Source organism: Accipiter gentilis, chromosome 23 (assembly GCF_929443795.1).
Source record: "Accipiter gentilis chromosome 23, bAccGen1.1, whole genome shotgun sequence".
In the NCBI taxonomy this organism is placed as follows: domain Eukaryota; kingdom Metazoa; phylum Chordata; class Aves; order Accipitriformes; family Accipitridae; genus Astur; species Astur gentilis.
Genome location: NC_064902.1, coordinates 18,844,884 through 18,865,762, shown reverse-complemented (window position 1 = coordinate 18,865,762; position 20,879 = coordinate 18,844,884). Strand labels below are relative to the sequence as shown.

The 20,879-nt window shown below is 39.9% G+C and overlaps 1 protein-coding gene across 6 annotated transcripts in view; it reads left to right on the top strand.

The window, feature by feature from the left end:
- TAFA4 (TAFA chemokine like family member 4) overlaps positions 1–20,879 on the top strand; it is a 94,722-nt gene that overhangs the window by 34,707 nt on the left and 39,136 nt on the right. For all 6 annotated transcript variants that reach the window (XM_049826866.1, XM_049826869.1, XM_049826871.1 and 3 more), the window contains 2 exons: positions 1,020–1,155; positions 4,212–4,327. In XM_049826866.1, the coding sequence (XP_049682823.1) occupies positions 1,076–1,155; positions 4,212–4,327 (196 nt within the window). In that variant the 5' untranslated portion in view covers positions 1,020–1,075. The remainder of the gene's footprint in view (positions 1–1,019; positions 1,156–4,211; positions 4,328–20,879) is intronic.

The following is a 20,879-nucleotide window of genomic DNA, read 5'->3' as shown; positions in this document are numbered from 1 at the left end:
TGAACAGAAAGGAGCTGAGTGTATTGAGCCAGGGGCTTTCCTGTCCTAAGCATCTGAGAGGTGTCTGCCTAGGTGCTTTTGTGACTGCCCTCCAATGTGATAGTGTAATTTTGTGTTTCTTAAAAGCAAATCTCTAATTGATCAAAGGAAGAGTAGAGTGAAAAGAGTGGTGGAAGAAGATGAGAAAAGGTTATTGTGATCACTCCGTAAGTGAAGACCACATTATTATTACTCTCACAAATTGCACTGTGTCGTGTTTTCAATAGCAGAAGGTCAAGTTGAGCCCAGGGATATAAGTGAGAGAACAAATATAAACAATAAAAGCAAAGAGACTCTAACGTCTATGAAATGGAGTATTTGAGCTCATTATTCTGTGGAATGTGTGTCAGTACTGCTGCAAAAGTGTCTCCATATGGTGATTTCAAAGTGTAGGGTTTGGGTATAGTTGGACTGGGTGTGAGATGTGATGCTGGCAGCAAGTAGAGACAAAAGAAGGTGCTATAATGCATTGATCACACAGACATGATCCTATTGATATGACCTTACAGACCCTCTGCTCCTGAGGAAGCCAGACTCCAAGGGCCTTGGCCAAATCTTTATGAAGACAGTGAAGGATTTCCCCCCTGTTTTTAATAATCTCTGGTTGAAACTATTGGAGTTTTCACATAATCATGTGGAAATCTGTTTGCACTATGGTGGTGTCTTAGACCTTACAGTTTTCACAGTGGTTGGGTGGCAAGAGGACACGGGATTATAAGGACACAGTGAGCTGTGCACATTATGTTTGTAATTTCTAGTATAGCGAACTCTGCCTTTAGTTAATGTAATGATATTTCAGAGCTGCCTTATCACAGTTTCTCTGTGTTGTTGGAAACAAGTGAAAAGAGCAATGTGACTGCTGCCTTTTGCCTTGGATTGTACTGTAGATGGCACTGTGAAACAATAATTTTGGTAACGAAGATCTATTTCACAACACCATTCCAGACGTTAATTGCAGTGTACTATGGCTTGCTTTCTAGGTCCCCAAAGCGAAGGAAAAATTCTGAAATGCAGAAAGGCTTATTTGCTGCTGCAAATGGGAATCTGGAATAACTATGAAAAACACACTGAAATAATTGTGTTTGACTGGAACAAAAGTCTTGCAAAGTCCCCAAGGTAAGAACACTTTTTATCTTTCAAATGACACTGAAGATTTGCTGTTCTGGTTAGCAACAATATCCACTTGAATCCAACAGAGAATGAAGGCTTGACATTTCTGAAAGCAGCAGCCCACTGATGCTGAAGGGCTGTGTACCCCTTGCTGCATCTGTCTGCCAAATTTCATTTTTTGTCTGCCTTTTTAAAGATCCTCCTGTATTTCTTTTATTAGTGGGCTGAAGACTTGTGTCCTGTCTACCTGCAAAGCAGACTAAAGTGTGCAAATGTTGTATCATTTTAACGGTACTGGATGCTTTTAACAGCCTTTCAGTTTGGTTATAACTAAGTTGATGCGTTGTACTGATACACTTATTCCTGGACTTGAATATACTTACAAAGGTGTAAGGTTATCCTGTTAACCTGATGAAACCTGGTTTCACATTCCCTGTCTAACATCAGGGCAACGGCTTCAGAAGAGTCAGAGTCATAATCTGGGAAAGTTTTTGAAATTAGGTCAGCACACAACTGTTTCCACTGAGCCCAGCTTTGCTCCTGCACTGGGAATGGTGGGAACAGCTGGGTTCACTTACATGCTGAAATAGCAGCTGTTCAGCATGCAGTGCATGATTTGGGACTAAATACCTGTCCCTTCCATCAACTCACACCAGAAGGGGCATGCTTAAAATGTCTGATCTGTGGTTTTGAATTCCAAGGGTTAAATCCTGCTTTCAGTCACATCTCGGGAATCCTGAAGGAACGTCCCTGTCTTCATTATGAGCTCTAGAGAGCACTCTAAATGCTCTATTGCATTTAGAGCAACAAAACATAAAAGGGATAGTATTGCAAGATGTGCAGATGATGACTTCCTATTTATTGGTAACTTGTGCTTGAGGTGTAAGTCACGTGTTTCTCATGGAGAGAGCAAGAAAACTAAGGTTAAATTCAGCTCTCTCCTCAAGAAAATGAGGTTCAGTTACCTGCAGAAGATTTGGGTGACTGAAATCTGAAGTGGTAGGTTGATTTCAGAGCTTATTGGGCAGTTTCCTTAGACTAATATTGGATCAACAACAATAACATTTATGCTGGTTTCACAGTGACTCAATTCCATTAGCTGCAGTAGCATTATGTGTTTCAGCTGGGTGCAAGAGGTGAATTAGGTCCATGCTTATTAGCTGAAGTGTAGCTGCTCTGAATTAGCCTCGGAGTACTCCATAAGAGGATACTTGTGGGGTAGGCAAGGACTAGTGACATCTTTATCTTCTGGGACTGATTCATGCTTGCAGAAGACTCCTATATGTTGCTGCCAAAAAGCCTCAGTGTATTTCTTCCTGTACTGGTCAATTTGCATTTGGGATGGCAACATACTGGGCTCAAAACAGAGCACCTTCTTAAAGCAAGGAAAGCTACCTTTTTGCTAAATCAGTCCTTAAAATATGTTTTTTTTACATGTAATTTTTCTTTTTCTTAAATCTGTAGACATGGTGAGTCGTATTTGTGTAGCTTTTTAAAAAAGTTTGTAGGCTAGAGTAAAGTCTACAGGACAGCTGAAGGTGCTGAGTTTTTCACCAATGTATTTTTTTCTCAAGTGTAAAATAGTGTTTGTTGCTAAAATACATACAACAGGCTTTTGGTCTCTTAACTTTTGACATTAACAAGTGCATTTGTGATTTGTTTGGGCTTTATCAACATTCCCATTCATACACAATGAGAGAAGAAAATTGTTTTGTGATGTGTGAAAGGGAAAATTATGTAAGCACTTTTAAATGAGAAAACATGGCATCTGTTTTGGTTTCGTTTGTAGATGGTTATCAAATTTAAAACAGGATCCAAGTGCTTCACCCGGCTTTGCAGTAGAGCTAAGGCATACGTGGGATTTTTTAAACCACCAGTCTATTCAGCACTGGAGTATTGGATTAGCTGAATAGTCTCAGGTATTTTAAAGATATACAGATAAACAAATTAGTTAGAAAATACTTGAAAGAATCAGAACTGTAATCTGCAGGGGAAAGAAGTTCCCAAAGGACTTTTTGGAGCAAATAAACATGCTTATGACAGGCTTGCCCAAATCCCAGCGTGCTGATTAACTGCAGACTAACGTCACTGCTATGAAAGCAATATTTAGTTCAATTTATGCAAATCTATAAATTGCCTTTAATTAATTTGATGTATTCCTGCTTACAGCATTTGCTGAAAGTGTGGAACGTTGTGTCTAAGGGTTCAACTGCATAATGCCCATTTATGTATAGCATGAGTAATAAATCATCATAACTGAGTTTAAGAAAATGATTAGATTACCTTTCTATATGATGAATGGCATAACATAAGCTATTGAGGGATTTAATTGTAGATATTTGCAGCAAAATTACTGAGGATTTGTGGTCTTAGTTCTAACACTAACATGGATAAGACTAACAACATCTGCCTCCTTTAGAACAAAAGTTTTCTGAAATGCAGTTTCTAACACCCTGGCAAAGCGGCGAGTCCTCGTGTATTTGACTGAGGTACTGGTTTCATGAGTGTTTAACCCTCAGCAAACCTATTGATCTCCAGGAAAGCTAGCCGATGCTGTGTGCTTGGGAGAGCCAGCCAATTCATGTGCATGGCTACATGGGACTTGGTAGCTTTAGCAAGTATGTCCTGAGAAGTATTAAGTAAAAAGGACATTTTTTTGTGATGCTTCTATGATTTTGAGGCAGGTGCAGTTTAAAAATAGTAGCACAACTTATAAATATGTATATTTAAATTTGAGTGTGGAGGGTTCTTAATCCAAAAAACCCCCCATCACTTATCTCCAATTCATAGAAGTGTATTGCACTCATAATGTGCTACTATAAATATGTGCTTGCAGGTAATATGATGTGTGATAGCCATTGCATTGCTTCTAATTATAAAACATGCTTGCCAAAGAATTGATCCCAACTAAACCATGAATGTGATTTTGTCAGTGTTGCCTTGTAATAAGCCATATTAGTTATTCTTCAGCATCTTTTCAGCTTCTCCTTCCCCGCATCATTTTTATGTTATTCCCTACTCACATTGTTCTTTCACTCAACTGCTTCCTTTTCTGCCTCCAGGATGAGATTCTGTGCCAAATCAATGCTGCTATCTGACTGGCTCTTTCTGGTCTATGTGTTAATGGTCTGCTGTAAATTGTTGTCCGCCTCTAGCCACCATCCCCGGGGGCACACAGGTAGGAGCTTTTAAACTCATTATATGCTACTGAGACCAATTAATAACACTTGCAGAATGTTAGAGCTCACTTTTTAGCAATGGATAATTGATGAGGCTGTTGACAGCATGTTACAATCAGTGCAATGGGTTAAAAATACAACAACAACAAGAAAAAAATGAGTTATTGTAAATTGTCATGGTTTTTGTCTAGTAATTTTATGTACTGAAGCTCACCAGACAGTTTTTGGACTGACTTCATGACTGCTAGGACTTTGGGATTTGTTTGTGTCATTTTGCTTTATCCTTATCCAAAGATATTCTGAAATATATCTTTATCTTCTCTCTCTTAATCCAGTTGTTATCAAGAGACTTTACAACAGTATCATTGGCTTTGGTGGGCAATAGATCAAAGCCCTCAGACTTATGTTAGCCAGTTCTTTCACTAAGTAACAGAAATACTGAACTGTGGTTTAGTTCAGCTTGTATGATCCTTCTTTTCCTAACTTGCATAGTGAGGCAAACAGAAAGATATTGCATTTAAGAGGATGCACTATTGTAGTAGAGTATATCTACCAGGCAGAATGTAGTATCATATTTATTATAAATAAAAAAAAATTGCTCAGAACAAGATGTGTTGGCTTCATGAAGAGATACCAGACTGGATCTTTGAAGCAACACCTCTGTGCTAGGATCATGCAGACGCATCAGCTTGAAAGCAGAAAGAAATAGAGATGTACTAATGCTAATGCAAAGATACCAGTGCAAGTCCTAAAACTGAATAGGTGAGTTAGCCCTATGTCACCTTTGATCCCAGAAGAGAGAGAGGTAAGTTAACAAAATACCACCTGTGAGCTCTGCTTTTTAGGAGAGGTCAAAAGCGTGGCTGCAAGACCATGGTGAGATGACTGCATTCTCAGTACCATGGTTAGCTTCATGCTGGCTTGGGGATTTCTGCAAGTGTTGCTATTTGTGATGTAGTCTCATTCTTAAATTAGGTGTAATGCCTTAAATCCATATGTAATATTCTTAGCTCTGAGCCAGACTATTGTGGGTCTGAGTCTAATGTTAGCATCCACTTCAGCTCAGTGCTAGGATGCCTTTGTTAGAGGCTCCATCCTCCAGATGAGACGACCTATTGATCTCTTTCCTGGCTGCTTCTGGTGATTGTCTAGGTAGGAGCTGAAGGCTCCTCATGTGCTCATCAAAATCTCTTCAGTCCTGGCAAGAAGGACTGACTGTGACCTGCATATAGCTGCTCTATCTATGCACATCAGCAGTGTGTGTATCTAAGAGCTACACAAATCACCTCCTTGCCCTACCCAGTCACCTGCTCTACACTCCCTGGTGCTGTGCCGCACTTGTATGTGTTTGCCATAACATGCAGTCACAGGTTATGGAGAATAACTGACATGTTGCAGCAGAAGCCCATAATGTGATTCTAGTGAATACAGTGTTAGAGGATAGTCTGTATTACCATTTTGCAGGTAGCTGTTATGGAAACTAGTTGAATCACTTCAATGAGGAAGGGGGTCTATGTACAAAGACAAGTTAATTAGGCCCTCTTGACCTTTCCTGTAAACAACTGCTGTTTAGCAGAGCATTTCAGAGCTGACTATGCAGCAAAACCTGGAGAACAGCCTTCTGCAGCTTTTGTCATTCAGGGAAGACTCTTGTAAAAAGGAATGTTATTTTTGTCTTTTAAAGATGCACTTTGCATGTGTACCTAAGGGAAATACCTGTAATAAGGCAGTAGGGATCCTGTGTTGTGGGCTCGTATGATGAACACTCACTATGTGTTATGTAAATTATGACAACCTTTTTAACATAACATTTCAGAATACTTGACTGCATACTTTTAACTGACACCAAGAATTCTTTCCCCCATATCAAAGAGGTACTGTAAAACACAATCAAGCTGCTTGACTGTTAAGCAGATTTGTGTACTGTGCTTTCTCTGGTAGGCTAAAGAAAGGTTCTGCTTTTCATTAATAGATTGGTCAGATTATGGAGCTCTTTTTCAGATGATACCCTTGAAGCTGGAGCCTTCATGTAGCTTTTAAGACTGTGGTATCATATTCTTCCCCAGACATGAGTTTCTCTTATGTCTACACTGAAGTGACCACCATCCCACTTTGTGATTCCATGTAGCAGATGAAACAGTCACCCCATTTTTGATTCTCCAGCTCCCTGTGTCCGACATATGGCACCATAGAGCATTTAGAGGGCTTGGGGAGCTCTCCTCAAGGGGCCTGTGTTTCCCAGCCTCATCTTATCTTTGCTGTTTGATACAACACCTAGATTGACCTTGTAAGGTATGATCAGATCTGTGATGGAACCTAGTATGTGAGCAAGACAACACCTTGTTCATCAGGAAAGCAAATAATTTAGAGCTTTTAATGTGGCCAGTTTTGTGGAAAGCAAATAATTAGCCTCATTTGTTTAATACAAATTAGCATGTTCTTGGATGGTGTTTGAGATAACATTGTCTATTGACTGCAAAAATTTTAACATTTTTCAAAGTAAAATGTCCTGAAGCACATTAGAGGGATGGATTCCAGCTTTGTATTTGGCAAAGGCTTTGTCTGATGTCCCTTAGGTTAAGCAGCTGTAATCAGACAGGTATGTACGAAGGTGGGAAATGCATGCTGTTTATGAGGCATGAGGTGCCTAGCCTGGGATACGTTAGGAGGAGCTGGTTTTTAAGAACATCATGTGTCTGCTCCTGAAAATCAGTGTGTTTCAAGCTATGTACTTGACATCACTAGTCACTTTTGAAAAAAATGCTTACTCATTAAAGCTAAAGAAGTTTATTAACCAAGAGCAGACAGTAGAATTTAAGATGAAAAGTGGGGATTGACTTTTTTTCTTTTCAAAATACTGCCATTTTAAGGATCCTAATCTGGGAAAAGACAGTTATTGACTCTGGTCATGTTAGATGGTGCCTGAAAGAATGACATTCGACAGCTGTCTCTGCAATATTCAGACAGGAACAGAGACTAGATCTTTAAGGACCCAATAAGCATCCTGTTTCTGAAAAGTGGGAGAGAATGCCATTGAGCAATCCCTTTGACAAAAAGGGCCTCTTCACTGTAATAAAGTGTAAGACAGACCTGATTCTTTCTTTTGTTCTGCAAAATATTCACCACCATCAAAAACTGTTAGTGGAGAAAGAGACTGTTCAATCCAGCAAGCCAGTCCTGCCATCGCTTTGAAGCAGTTTGGATCTTGAGCCCAGCTTGGAGGCCACAGCCTATTTTTCATTCAAACACTGTAATTGCTTTGACTGGCAGAGTTAACTAGGCAAAAGGTAGAGGAGAAATGTTCCTTCTCATTACCATTAGATCACTGAAGATGCTGCTTATGCAGATTATTTCAGTAGGCTCCCTTTACATCTATGTAGAGAAGACATGTCAGAATATTCATCTGACTTTGTTGCTCTGAATTAGCCTTCTGAAGAGTTTGTCTTTTGCACTGACAATAGCTGAGGGAAGCATAAGCACCAACCTTACTATAGCTATTTGAAATTGGGCAGTATTTCAGGCTCCCAGACTGCCTAACTGGTACTGATATAACTATCAATTCCATGCTGTGCTGAATGAAGCAACATACATTTAGTACCAGAAAAGATTTGTTTCCACTTCACTGCTATAAGTCAGGATCCACAAAAGATGAAGCACTGAAAAGACACTTCCTCAGGTCACCTCACGTGGGGGCTGGACTTGCAGACCATTAATTGGTATAGCCAGCTGAGCAGTTTCTGTTATGAAATACTAGTGGAGCTTGGCTTTTTTTGAGACTGCTGTGTTTTATTTTTATGTGATGATGTTCACTTGAAATGCTTGTAGCCTCCTGCTTGCTGAAGGGTCTAGATTTTTTGGAAAGTCCATTATTATTAATATACCCAGAATGCATATATTTAATGAACATCAGTAGCTTAAAGCAGGGCCCAATTTGTCTCTGAATTGTCTCACTCAGTTCACATTTTCTCTTTTCTTTGTGATTTCAAGTGAAGACTTCAGTGGCAGCCCTAAGGGTTTGCTTGCTTACCACACCTGCAGGATGATGCAAATCATAGGGATAAATCCCTGTGTTTGAGTGCACTGGGACACCTTAGTCTTTTAGCCAACCAGAGGAATAAGTAGCAACTTTTTTTCATGGAGTTTATTCCTTGTTGCACTGCAGACAGTTTTCTTTACAGGGTTATCAGAGGTTAAATAGGAGAAGTCTTGTTAAAAATGGCAGTGGCAAGCAAATACGCATGACCATAGGTATTGGGAAGTGGGTTCAGGAGGGAATTATCACCAGCCTGAGCTGTTGTAAACTCTACATTTTTGCTTAGTGAAATGCAACTGAAAATCTGTAATTTGCTGCCTGGCATCTTAGATGTGATCTCCAGCAACCAGAATGCTGTCCTAGCTGGTTTTCAGTGTACCAGTGATTTCCATCACATGTGAAAGACAAGGTGCTTCTGTAGACTCTGCTGAGCAGGGCCTGAGCTGGGACCCGAGATAATTTTCTGGGATTTCAAAAGCGTTCTCCTTTGTTTTCTTCTGATTGATGCCTGAACAGGGAGACACAGATGTATGGAAAGGCTCGGCTTGCGTAGGAGCACTCTGAGTGAACAATGCAGCAGTGTGCTTGACGCGGAAGGCAAAAGCTCTCCTCACTGCTGCTCCCTTTCTGCCCTTGCTATGGCTCATGGAAAGCAGACTTTTTCAGAACCTGTCTGTCTCTTTTTGTCCTTCTTTGGTTGCTCTATGAAGAGGTGCTGGTCTAACCTATCAGTGGGATGGTCAATGTCACTTGTTTGTCACAGAAACAGACCTCCTGTAATTTGATAGTGGCAAGTATTGTACATACATGGACCTGAGTCAAAGATCTGCCCTCGATGGACAGCAAACAAGACCTGCTGAATGCAGTACAGAGGGCGTGTGTTGAACTCGATGCTTAGTAGTTCTTTTCTGTGTCCCAAACAGCAAAGAAAAGTCAGTACCCCAGAGAAGTGGAAGAATCTCCCCCCAAACCTAGCGACCACTCTAACACGCTGGGAAAGTACATGCTTCATTTTCCTCTATTAGGTAGCGAGGGAGGAATAGCAGTCTATGATAGGTAAAACCTTGATAAGTTGTCAGTGTTGGGTGGTTATCAGTGAAGTGGGTATCGGGTGAAGAAGAAATGAACATCGCAGTTCATCTGAAGGATGAATAAGGGATTCAGTGATGCTGTTGGACTGGACTCGGGGGGCTGCGTGGCAGGTGGGCATAAATGATACTGGGAACATCCCAGCAGAATGCTGCTCCTTTATGCACAAAATAGCAATTCATGTGCTGAGGCATGTATCAGACATTGTTTTGGTCTGCAGGAGCCTCTGAGCCTGCTTTTTTTTAAACTTTGAATGTGAAATGTCACTGTCAGCTGAAATTCAGACCTGTTGATACCTCTTGATCATGTGTTTGGTTTCAGGTGGTCTCGTAGCAGACTGGATTTTTCCACATCAATTGCAGGTTTTCACAACTTTAAGGACTTTGTGGACAGAATCCTGTCTCCATTGGAGTCAGAGGAAAAATTCCTCCCTTACATAGGCTCCAGGACTTCATCTACTCAAGTGAAGGCTGCATGTCTGAAAAATGCAGCTTAGTATTAGAAATATTGCTGCTTTCAAAGAAAACAGGAAAACCCAGGCTTCTTGCTCTCTCCTTGTTTTTGAGTTGGAGCATCATTCTTCCTTCTGTGGCTGTTGGATTGCTACGGGCACAGTTCCCAGTTCCAGCAGAGGGCCCTGCAAGGCTGCAAGAAGGGGCTTCAGCACATAGCTGCAGACAGGAATCACGCTTGCTTTCTCGTGATTTAAATCATAATGGTGCATTTTACTAATTAGAATTATGAGTTCTTTTGTATTTCAACGGGTCAGACATGGTTAGTGCACAATAAGCTTTAGCTCTTTGTTCTACTCAACTCCTTTTATGTCTTAATGTTTTATTCAGTGTGTTATTTATGTGTTTTATTATCCAGCTTCTAAATATAGGGTGGCTACAATATACAGCCCTTGCTGTAATCTCTTCAAGTATTACAGTAGGGAAAGCAATTCACTTGAGCAATAGGTTCCCTTTAAGAAAAAAAAGGAGCAGAGTTCACTGCGTGAAGTTTGCTAGTGTATTTATTTTTGAGAAGAAAAAAGAGGAAGAAATGCTTCTTGTTTTCCTTTCCCCCCCCCCTTACATTAAAAGTTTCCATCATTATTTATATGACAGATTTTGACAACAACTTCAATTTGGATGCACAGTGCTATGTTACCAGTAAGGGGCAATTCAGTGTTAGTCTAGTCTTTTATAGGGTAAAACATAGCTTCTGGTATTCCATGAATGTGCACTTTAACTGCGTGGAATGTAATTGTTATAGTTTTCCACATACATGCACCTTAACTACATGGAATGTGATTGCATATGAAAACATTTGTGTATTCCAGGGAGTCGGGGGTGGGGGTGGGGAAATTACAGACAAACTGGTGAATGTGTAGGTTTTGTGTATCATATTTCATCATGTTTCAAAAAAGGCGGGGGGGGGGGGGGGGGGAAGTGGGAGTTCTATAACAAAAAGAAGATGTAGTCTCATTTAACACAGAAAAAGCCAAGTCCAGTGTATCAATCTGTGTAGCAGGAGGTTGAAACCAAGCTCTTTCCTGCAATCTCAAAGTGACCTTATTTTAAAGCCATTGGGGAAAGCTTGTGAAAATACTGTCTTTATTTTATTCATTTTACATTGACAGCATCATTTTTTATATAGCTGCTATCTGCAATAAATGATAATCTTCACATTCCATTGACCAAAATTCTAAGCAAGAAAGCTTTCTTTGCCCTTTGTCTTTTTTAAATCTACTTCTCCCAAACATACAACTTGTATTATAAAAAAATATTATATTGCAAGTCGATAGGCTTGTGCTGATGTGGGGAGAAAGAAATGGTTGGATAAGTGAAAATCCACAAATAGGATGGAAAGCATCTTGTCCTCAGTGTTCATTTGGGTGAAGTGTTGCAACAAAAAGTGGAACATGTTCTACCTGGGAGCTCTGCTCTGGGTTTATGTGGAGGTCAACATGCTGAGTCCTTGGGAGGATGGATGCTTGAGTGATGAAGGCAATAGATTGAAATGTAAAGGACTTGCATTGAATTTCTTGCTCTGAAATGATTAAAAGACCTGCCTTAGATGAAGTCCTGACCCTACTGAAGTGGGAGTTTGTGATTCTTCTGTGATTTAGTTTCCAGCCTGCTCCGGATATGTCAGATGGTTTTTGGTCCCAGCAGAAAAGTTAGACTTCATAGTTATGATTTTATTAACGCTTAAGCCAGTCATTCTTACAGAATTCATCATTCAGGGTTTTGCAAAATCACTGCCATTTTGAGGGATGGAAATTGCTTTAGGGCCTGTTCTGCTATTGATCGACATGTCTGTGCTTACTGCATGGGCTGCGTTGCCACAGCCTTGCAATTACATTAATTGTAATAGCAGCACAGAGACTGTCCCAAACTTAAAGTCCAATTTTAATGTAATTGTAAGGCTTTGTGCTACTGGAAAGTTTCATCCCAAATGAGTGACTGTACAGGCTTGAATAAAAGTCCATGGAAATGGATAGCAGTTTCTGTTGATTTGGTGATTTAGACTTCTTGTCTATTTTTGTCTATGCTGCCAAGTGAAGGCTGATTCAGAAGCAGGCTAGGACATGGTCACCGTCCATACTGGCTTCCATTTGCCCATGGGTTTGGCTGTAGGTGGGTACAGAATATTCACCCTGTATTTAAGAGCAGGAAATTAGTTGTCATACTTGGCTGTAGCATCAAACATGCTCCACCCGTTCCTAGTCTACTCAGACTGCATGAAGAAGTCCTCAGCTCTGATCTCATGCCAAGCATGGTATTTTTCACTGCCAGAGAGCTGCCCCTTGATGTTAGTTTGAAAGTTTATGGTGTTGATTTCTCTGGTTTCAAGGACATGTTTGAGCAAGCATTTTTTTTTCTTGGAAACCAGAAAATGTTTAATTAATAATGGAAGAACCTGGAGATGGAATTTTATTTTTTTTTTTACTAACATTTAAGTGTTTTGTTGGCGGAGCACCTCCAGATTGCTGCTGATAGCCCTTTGCTGCAGCTTCCTGTTTTTCAGTGTTTGGCAGCATTCTTGCATTCCTTCAGGAGAGTGACAACTGGTAGAGGACAATGGATTCTAAATCAGAAGACTAAAGATGTCTTGTAGGGTTCAGCAGGGTAATCTCTCCTCATCAGTCTGGCGATGCTATTCATCAGCACAGGAGTGGAGACTACACCTGACATTCATTATTTTCCAGGGTGGCAATCTTAACAATACCCTGCAAATGACAGAAGTTATGAGTGGAAAATTCTAGGATCAACATTTGTATTGCTTAGTGTTTGGCCTGCCTTTATTTATTTATATTTTTCTTTATTTATTTCTACTTTTGTGTTCCTGATGGACAGCATCCATATGCCTTGCAGTCCAGTGATGGTCACTATTCTTTTGATTTATGTTGTTGTTTAGAGAAATAATGACCAGACAAGTGTGAGGCAGGATTTCTCTTAGCGTTATTTAATGCTTGCATCTTCCTGATATCAGTTCTTCCATTAGTTTTACACCAGTGTTTCCTTAAAGTAGCATTGTAAGTTGCAGCGAGCATTTCGGAATAAACAGGTTTCTTTCACTGTCTTTTTTGCGCAGAGACAAATTGTTGCAAATTAGCTTGATGTGTTATACTGGGGTGGAACAGCAGGATCTGTGTGTAACAGATCATGATTGCGTTAAGAGGTTTTTGTAGGGTATTGCATGTAGCCGATTTTAGTTTCATGTTGGCTGTTGATGCCTGATATCAAAAGTAAAATTGTAAGCAATTGTAAAGCAAAAATTTAATATATCAAGGTACTCTTTCCCATGCATCTTATTTTCAGGTTGGGTGAAAAACTTAGAGTATCTCTTGTGCTCTGTATATCCTTTCTTCTGTAGCTTCCTTTTTCCTTGGGATATTTCCTTCTACATAGCAGGATATAAAAGTTGATAGTAAGCATGCAGACCTTCCTCCTTTGTGCTGGCCCTGGATTGTCACTGGACAGGACATGAAGGTGAGGGAATTCAAGGGCTTTAAGGTGGCATTAGCCTACTTGGTTAGAGCACAAGTGTCCTTCAGCAGCAAACAGTGCAAAAGGGGAGAGAACAGCATGGAAGTCCCTCATTCATAGCTATGACCTTTGTAAGGTACCAGGCTGGATCCAGTGCTCTTTCTAATCCAATGCACAACACAACAAAAGACAAGATCTCTTGAAAAAGAGCATGGAATTATCTGTTTTCCCTATAAATACGTATCTACAACTCTTTTACACTATTCTACGTGCCATACAATTTGAAAGTATCAAGGCTTTCTGACATATTGCTCCCCCGCCCCAATGATGTCATTTGCACAGTCTGGTGATATAATAAAAAGTATATACTGCATTTTGTGAATAAGCAATAATTGGGCAAATGCTCTGTGTCCCTCCTCCCCATTTTTTTTTTTTTAAATGAGGCACAATAAATAACTGGTCACCCAAAGGAATGGTGCCTGTCCTCTTATAATTTACCATTTTGAGGAGATGCCCTCTTCAGAGCAGATCAAACAGGAAGATCTTAGACTGTATATTGTCACTGATGTTTGTTGCTACTCCTAAGTATTCTTAGATTGTCTTTAGAAAATATAATTTGCTTAAAGTATGAAAATCAAGTCAGAGTATAATTTGAAAAAAGTACAAATTATCTCAGTTGGCATAAATCACCCTAGCAACATGAATGCCTGGCCCAAATTGTGGATATGCCAGTGATTTCTGTCTATTGAATTCTTTCAGCAGATGCTGGTATTCCTCCAACTGAAAAAACCCAAACCAAACCAAAAAAAAACCCCAAACTAAATAAACCGAAATTTCTCATCTAAACCAGTTTGAATGTAGAAAGAGGTCCCCACTGTTCTGTAGGTGGACCCTGTTGGAGTTAGCACTGTTGGGTCACTGAGGAATTAAAACGTAACTGATATTTTTATTTTCGGTGTTTCTAAATGCATCTTGCTTAAAAAGAAAAAAGAAGCCTGATTGCACTGGAAGTTGCGTTTTAGGCCTGACACTTGCTCGATGGTGTGTCCAAATGAGTTGTCTGGTTTTTCGGGAGTGCCCACTCATAATACAGTTTAATAATTTACTTGCATTGTCTTAATTTTTCAGATTTTGTTCTATTTTCAAGGTTTCAGGAATGAGGAAGGAACAACATAGTGGATTTTACTATCAGACCTATGCTCATTTTTTTTTGTTCTTTGAACTATATAGGAAAAAGCACTAGTTTGACAGGTTATTTGGAAATACTGTGGCAGGTGTGCTATTTTTCTCTCCCCACCATACACTATTTTTACTGGAAATACAAAAAATCCACAACTTCGGGTCGACATTCTTTATAAATTGAGTAAAACTGCTGCCCTCAGCAAAATGCAATTTCCTGCAAGGGATGCCACAGTCCCCAAACAAGGAGCCAAGATAATTAGTCTACAACTGACAAATAAGTCTGCTATGCTAATGTAAAGAAACATCCTTTTATCAGACTGTATCACATGGTAGTTTGTGCCAAGCTAGAGAGAAAAGAGAGTTCACTCTGAAAACATGTCCTCTTCTGGGGTAGCAAATCTAATCCAACAGTGACTATGGAAAGCTTTTTCCTGACCCTTCCCTGGTACCAAGGGATTTGGATTAACTGAATTCTGGATCAGAACCAAGGCCTGAGTAGGGTTTTTTTGCAAAATCATTTCCATTTTTCTTTCAGCTGTAGCAAGAACTGTGTCAAAACAGCATTAAAAAGAACTATGGCTGTGGAATGACGAGTTTACCAGAGGGATAAAGGTGATCCAGCATTCTCCCTGTATTGCCTCTCAACAAAAGAGAAGGGTCTTTGCCCCAAGTGCTTCAGTCTAAATAAACAGTGATGTGCTGGAGTGACTCTACTCTGGCAGCCAGACTAGCTGAAATCAAAGCAATACAAGGTGTTTGTCAGTAGAACATGAAGTGCTTTACAAATGAAGTGTGATTATTCTCATTTAACAGATGGGGGGCTGAAACACACATGTGTGCATGGTGAATGCTTCCAGGTCTTGGGAACAAATTGGACTCAGTTGCAGAACAGTGCCAGAGGTTATATTTAGATTGCCTTCCCTGAGACTTGGCGACTGGGCTACTATTTATGCAAACAACACAGAGCAGTACTTAAATATTATTGTTGCAGTGTGCTGGCCAGCTACTGCAAAGGTATACGCCTATCAAAACTGACAACTGACCAGTAAGCTGCCTTCCCAGACTTATTTCCAGTATTTCCTAGTCCAGAGTCCATTAGCTGAGCTGGTTAAAAAGCCATGCAAAGAAATGGCATTTTAAAATTATTATTAACGTTTTGCATTGAATGCTAAATACTTTGTTCTTACAGTTACTAAATTTTTCTCACTGTATTTTTTTTTTTTTTTTTAATGGACTATGACATGGGCTTTCAGGCTGAGATCTATTAGATAATAAACAGTATTAGCAAGGTCATTCCTTGACCAAGTTAAAACTGCATGTTGTGGAATGATAAATTCAGTCAGGGGACAAACAATGGAAAAATGTCTGTTTTGTGGCAGCCTTGGCAGATGGTTGTAATGAGGCAATGGATATTGTTAATTGCCACTGCTCTTATATTAACATGTTAGTAGGCTGATACTCATTTCATACAGCAGTCAGTGCAAAGCACAGGTAACAAACACTAAGGTAACGGGAGTTGAGAGGCAGTATGTATTGACCTCCAGCAGAGAAGGGTATGGCCACCCCTTCAGTAATGTCATGATCACTCCTTGCTAAATCACAAACAATGCTAGCTGACTGAGGAGGAGAAGTGGGGGGAGGAAGCATTTTTGTGCCCTGCTCAGATCCCCTGTGAGAGATGCAGTGACTGTGACAGGTGCCAAGACTGTCTCTCCATTCACTACGTAGAAAGCCAGAATGCCAGGGCCCCTATTACACTTCAGTCCTCCAGCAGTGTGTTGGTTCAGGTAGCATCCATCTTAAGAGGTGCCAACTGCACTCTAGCACTGTCCCATTGAAATGCCTGCTTGATAGTATCACTCTTCAGGGCATGCAGACCTCTGAGTTTCTCCAGGGATGAGAGCAGTACCATTCCCCACCACCATTTGGCCAACCTTGGTGGTAGAAACCTTAAAAATACGATCAAGTCCTAAGACAGAACCAAGACGTGTAACATTCTGCTGGTTCCTGCAAAACCATAAGCTGGTTTTAGTGAGATGCCTTCCTTTCCCTGTAAAGTTGGAGTGACTGCTTAGTTGAAGAATGAGATTACAGGCTTAAATGGAAGCAAAGGTACTTTTGATCTATACCGGAGATACCACACAGGGTGAGAAGCATGAAAGGCAGATGCTGGTCACTGGAGTTATCTGGGTGCTGTGGTATGTTTAGAGGCCTGTGTTTTAACGGTTGAGTTACACTAGCATATGAGTATGTACTTCTGATGTTAATTCCGTTTTGTGTTAATGGATTTCTTAAATACCCCATCTTTCCATTTCCTCTACCTTTTTTCTGTATCTGTTTGAAAATCAATAAGTAGTATTTTTTTTAAAAGTCATTGATGTTATGACATCCTGTAAATAAAGCATTAAGCAAAGAATTGATGAATATAAAATGTAGCATGAAATACACAAGGATAAACACTGTGCTTCAGTAAGAGCGTGTATAAAGAACAACATCCAATTGCAAAGTGCTCTCTGGGGCAATGAGAGCTACTTGTTATTTTTTGCATAAATCTGATGACTTAAGCTATCTGTTCTGTGAAAGGAAGATAATGTCAGGCTGATTGATAGAGTGAACAGGACATGACAGTCTTCAAGGAAGAAGAAAAGCAGAAATCACTTTCAGTGGAGACAGGATCTCATCATGTTGTTGAGGACTTGATAAGCCAATTGAAATTCAAAAATCACATTTAAATTATTGAATGATGAAATAAGGAGGAGATAAATAGGTCTGTGCTAATGATTACATACCCTCTTGACTGGAATCAGAGATTAAATAATATATTGTACATTTTCAGTTAGTTCTGCTGTCCTGTATCCAAACAAGTGTTAAAGTTTAAAACATGGTTAAGCAGAAATTTGCAAAGGCTTAGAATATTCTTCATGTTATGTGCTATGCAAGTCTTGTCTATGCAATGTTTGTATGGGTGTGTGAATTACCCAGGCTTTAATGCTACAGTTAGGGTTTTTTTAAAAGGTAAATGGGCTTTTTGTGTTTTGGTATAGAGGCAAATCAAGGACATCTGTTTACTGACAAAACGTAACTATCTTAAATTAATCCATCTGAAATTAAGCACTGAGAGGGTCCTGGGCTTGGTGTCTTGATCACACAGAGCTGAGCTGAACATATGGCAGAAAATAAGGGCAGATATACTTGCAGATTCTCTGTGGAAAGCTGACTTGGTACCTGGAGCAATGTATAGCAAGTAATCACAGAGCAGCTCTAAGTTTTGCCTGTGACTCCAGTAGAATATTATTTATAGCACCCAGGAGTTGCTGGAGAGTAGAGGGGTTCTGATTTTATCCCTGCTTTTCAGGAAGGTTGACTCTACAAGGAAGACAACGTATGTCAGTGTTTCCAACCGCTATACAAATCCCAAGATAATCAAAGAGTTAGACTGATGTGGATAAGTCCTCAGTAGTCAAAACAGACGGAATGTGAATTAAGATTCTTCCATTCTGCTGATGGTGTAGTTGAATGTCTGTACTGGTAAAAGGTGTTTATTGGGCCATGGTTCACCTACTTCCTCTCATACACTGAAAAGAAAGCATCATCCCCTTTGTTGACTGCTATACCACTACTGCTATTTGGGAGAGCTCTGTGTAGTGGGATTTGATGCTGTGGATTAAATGGTAATTTTATGTTGCTTGTAGTAATTTTACAGGAAGAATTATGAAGGTATGAAAAACATGGACATAGAGAAAAAAGAGTCAGTCTCAGCAGCACCTCACAGTCTCACAAAGCAGAGTGCTGATTGCACAGCTAGGCTGCTGAGGAGAGCTTTGTCTTTTCCTCTCTCCTAGTCCCAGGTCAGTGTACTTTCCTCTCCTTCCCTCCCATTCTCCTTGATTTGCTGGAGGAGTTCTTGCCTATTGATGTCTTGCTGTAGAGTCCTATTAGCATCAGAAATTTATCTTCTTCATAAATTGCCCTGTAGACTGTACCCTGACAATTTGAGTTGGCTTTAAATTGTTGTCACTGCCTCTGCTTCATCATCCACAAGTAATGATGTTGATAATGAAAATGTTATGCTATCATTTACCAATTCTGAGGCCCTCTGTTATCTATGAGGGGATGCTAAGTAGATAGCAGAGTATCAGAGTCTCATTTTGCTCTAGACATCTATATTCTGAGCTCCCAAGTGCTGACACAAGGCAGATATAGGCTTTTAAAGCCAGATTTAACAAGAAATTTAGATACCTATCACTGCAGATTAGCAGCCAGTAGGATTTTTCAAATGTGTATATGTGAGGTAGTACAACTTCCATTGTAACTGCAATGAAATCTGTAGATTTGAAGACTTGAAATTTGTGATGATATAAGCTGAGATCCTGCATGTTACAAAGCTCTATGTAACCATCCCTCTGTCAGCTCCAGCATCTTAAAACAGCTAAACAGCTGCAGGATCAAAGCAGATCAAGTCTGTAGAGTGATTTCACAGGCAGTGCCAGGAATGAGCTGGAACAAGAGTGCTTCATTTGTCCATGCGCAGAAGCAGCAGACTGTTACAACGGTTTCTTATTCAACATCTGTTTTATTTTACTTTCTTTGAAAACTTTTGTCTTGGATGGCATTGACAGCAAGGTGCAGAATAAGCATCAATCTGACAGTGACTCAGACTCAGCCCTTGTTAGCCATCGATCTTTACTCAAGTGCTTTCTACTCAACCTCCCCACTGGATGGCAGCAGCAGAACACATCCATATATTCCTTTTTTTGTCTGCATAAGTAGTGGGACTGTCCAAGTTAGAAAATACTCTCCCAGCTTTCATGCGACTTTCTCCCTAGTTAGTCTTCTGTTATTTGGCTTTGTGTATCCAGGAGAGGCACAGCTTGGTCTTCAGTTTCTTCTTCTCACAGTGTCCCAGAATGCGTATTGCTGTAGTAGATCTTAAAAGAGCCAGGGGGGCTGAGTGAGCCAGTGAGCAGGTGATGTGCCTGTGTACCTGGTGTGGGTCAGACTGCAGCAATGACCAGCTCAGCTTGCTGAACATCAGGTAGAACTTTGCCTGGAAAGGGAACTGAAAGTGAGCATGAGTGTTTCCCTTCCAATTTTTATTAGGCTATATCAACAGCAATTAAAACAGGCAGGTATTTACTGCCAGATAGCACGGACAAATAACTTAATTTCCCACTGCTTAAAAATGGTCCTCATCTTAGCAGGCTTTGTAATTAAATTTGACCTTGAGCAATCCCACATTCCTCATGTTACTTGAAGCAGTATCTGAATTCTTGAGTCTATTTAAAATGTAAATTATGTTACTTAAAATTTGTAACAACATCTTGTGTAGCATTGTACCTTTATAACATAACATGTTTCTTAACTAAATGTCACGATTTTATGCTGAGTGCTCAGACCTACAATACCTTATATGTGTGCCAGCATTTTAATGGGATCTAGCTCGCCTCTGAGGCTAACAATCCATTAGGATGAAAGTGTGGGCAGTTCACCTCAGTGTCAGTGCTGTATTTTTCAGCTATTAGTGTGCCAAGTCTGTACAGTAAGAGAAAAGAGATTTGTACAGTTAAGGTTCTCTCTGCAGTATGAGAAAGTTCCACAAAAATTAAAATTCTGATGATGATAACCTTTTTGGGTATCTAGGTAGAGACTGAACTTCAGTCAACAGAACAAGAGCTTTTTTTATTTTTTTGACTTCTGGTCTGTTGCAGCTAAATATTGAGGGGTGATATATTTTTTTTTTTTTTCAATTGTTCTTGACTAACTAATAAATACTGTAGGTGAAATGACTGCAAGATATATTTTGGAAAATATCACATCTGCTTTCTTTGGAGGTGGTTCTAAGTTTAAGAGGAAATAGTTGATTTACTAGGGGGTGAATATGATATTAAGTGGGTAGAATAAAGATAGTACTGTTTGTTGCAAGCAGGAAATAAGAGATAAAAACACAGACTGTTTTCCAAGAGCAGCAGGGCCTATAATTGCTGTAGCAGTGACACCCGGTGACTGGACTGTTAACAGTAATTCCACAGTACCTTTTGGATATGTAGAAGAGACTTAATCCCAGCCACAGGTCCTAGTGATGGTGCTAGGCAGGAATGTGGAGATAATAAAGTAAGGAAAATTACTATGTGGGGAAAAATGCAAGCTTGGAGCCAGTACAGGCTTGACCTCTGTTATGGTCCTTAATCTCAGAATGAAACAAGATTTTGGCAACTTGTTCACCTCCTTGTGAACTCGCTTGCAGATATAGTGACACAAACCTGTTTGAAA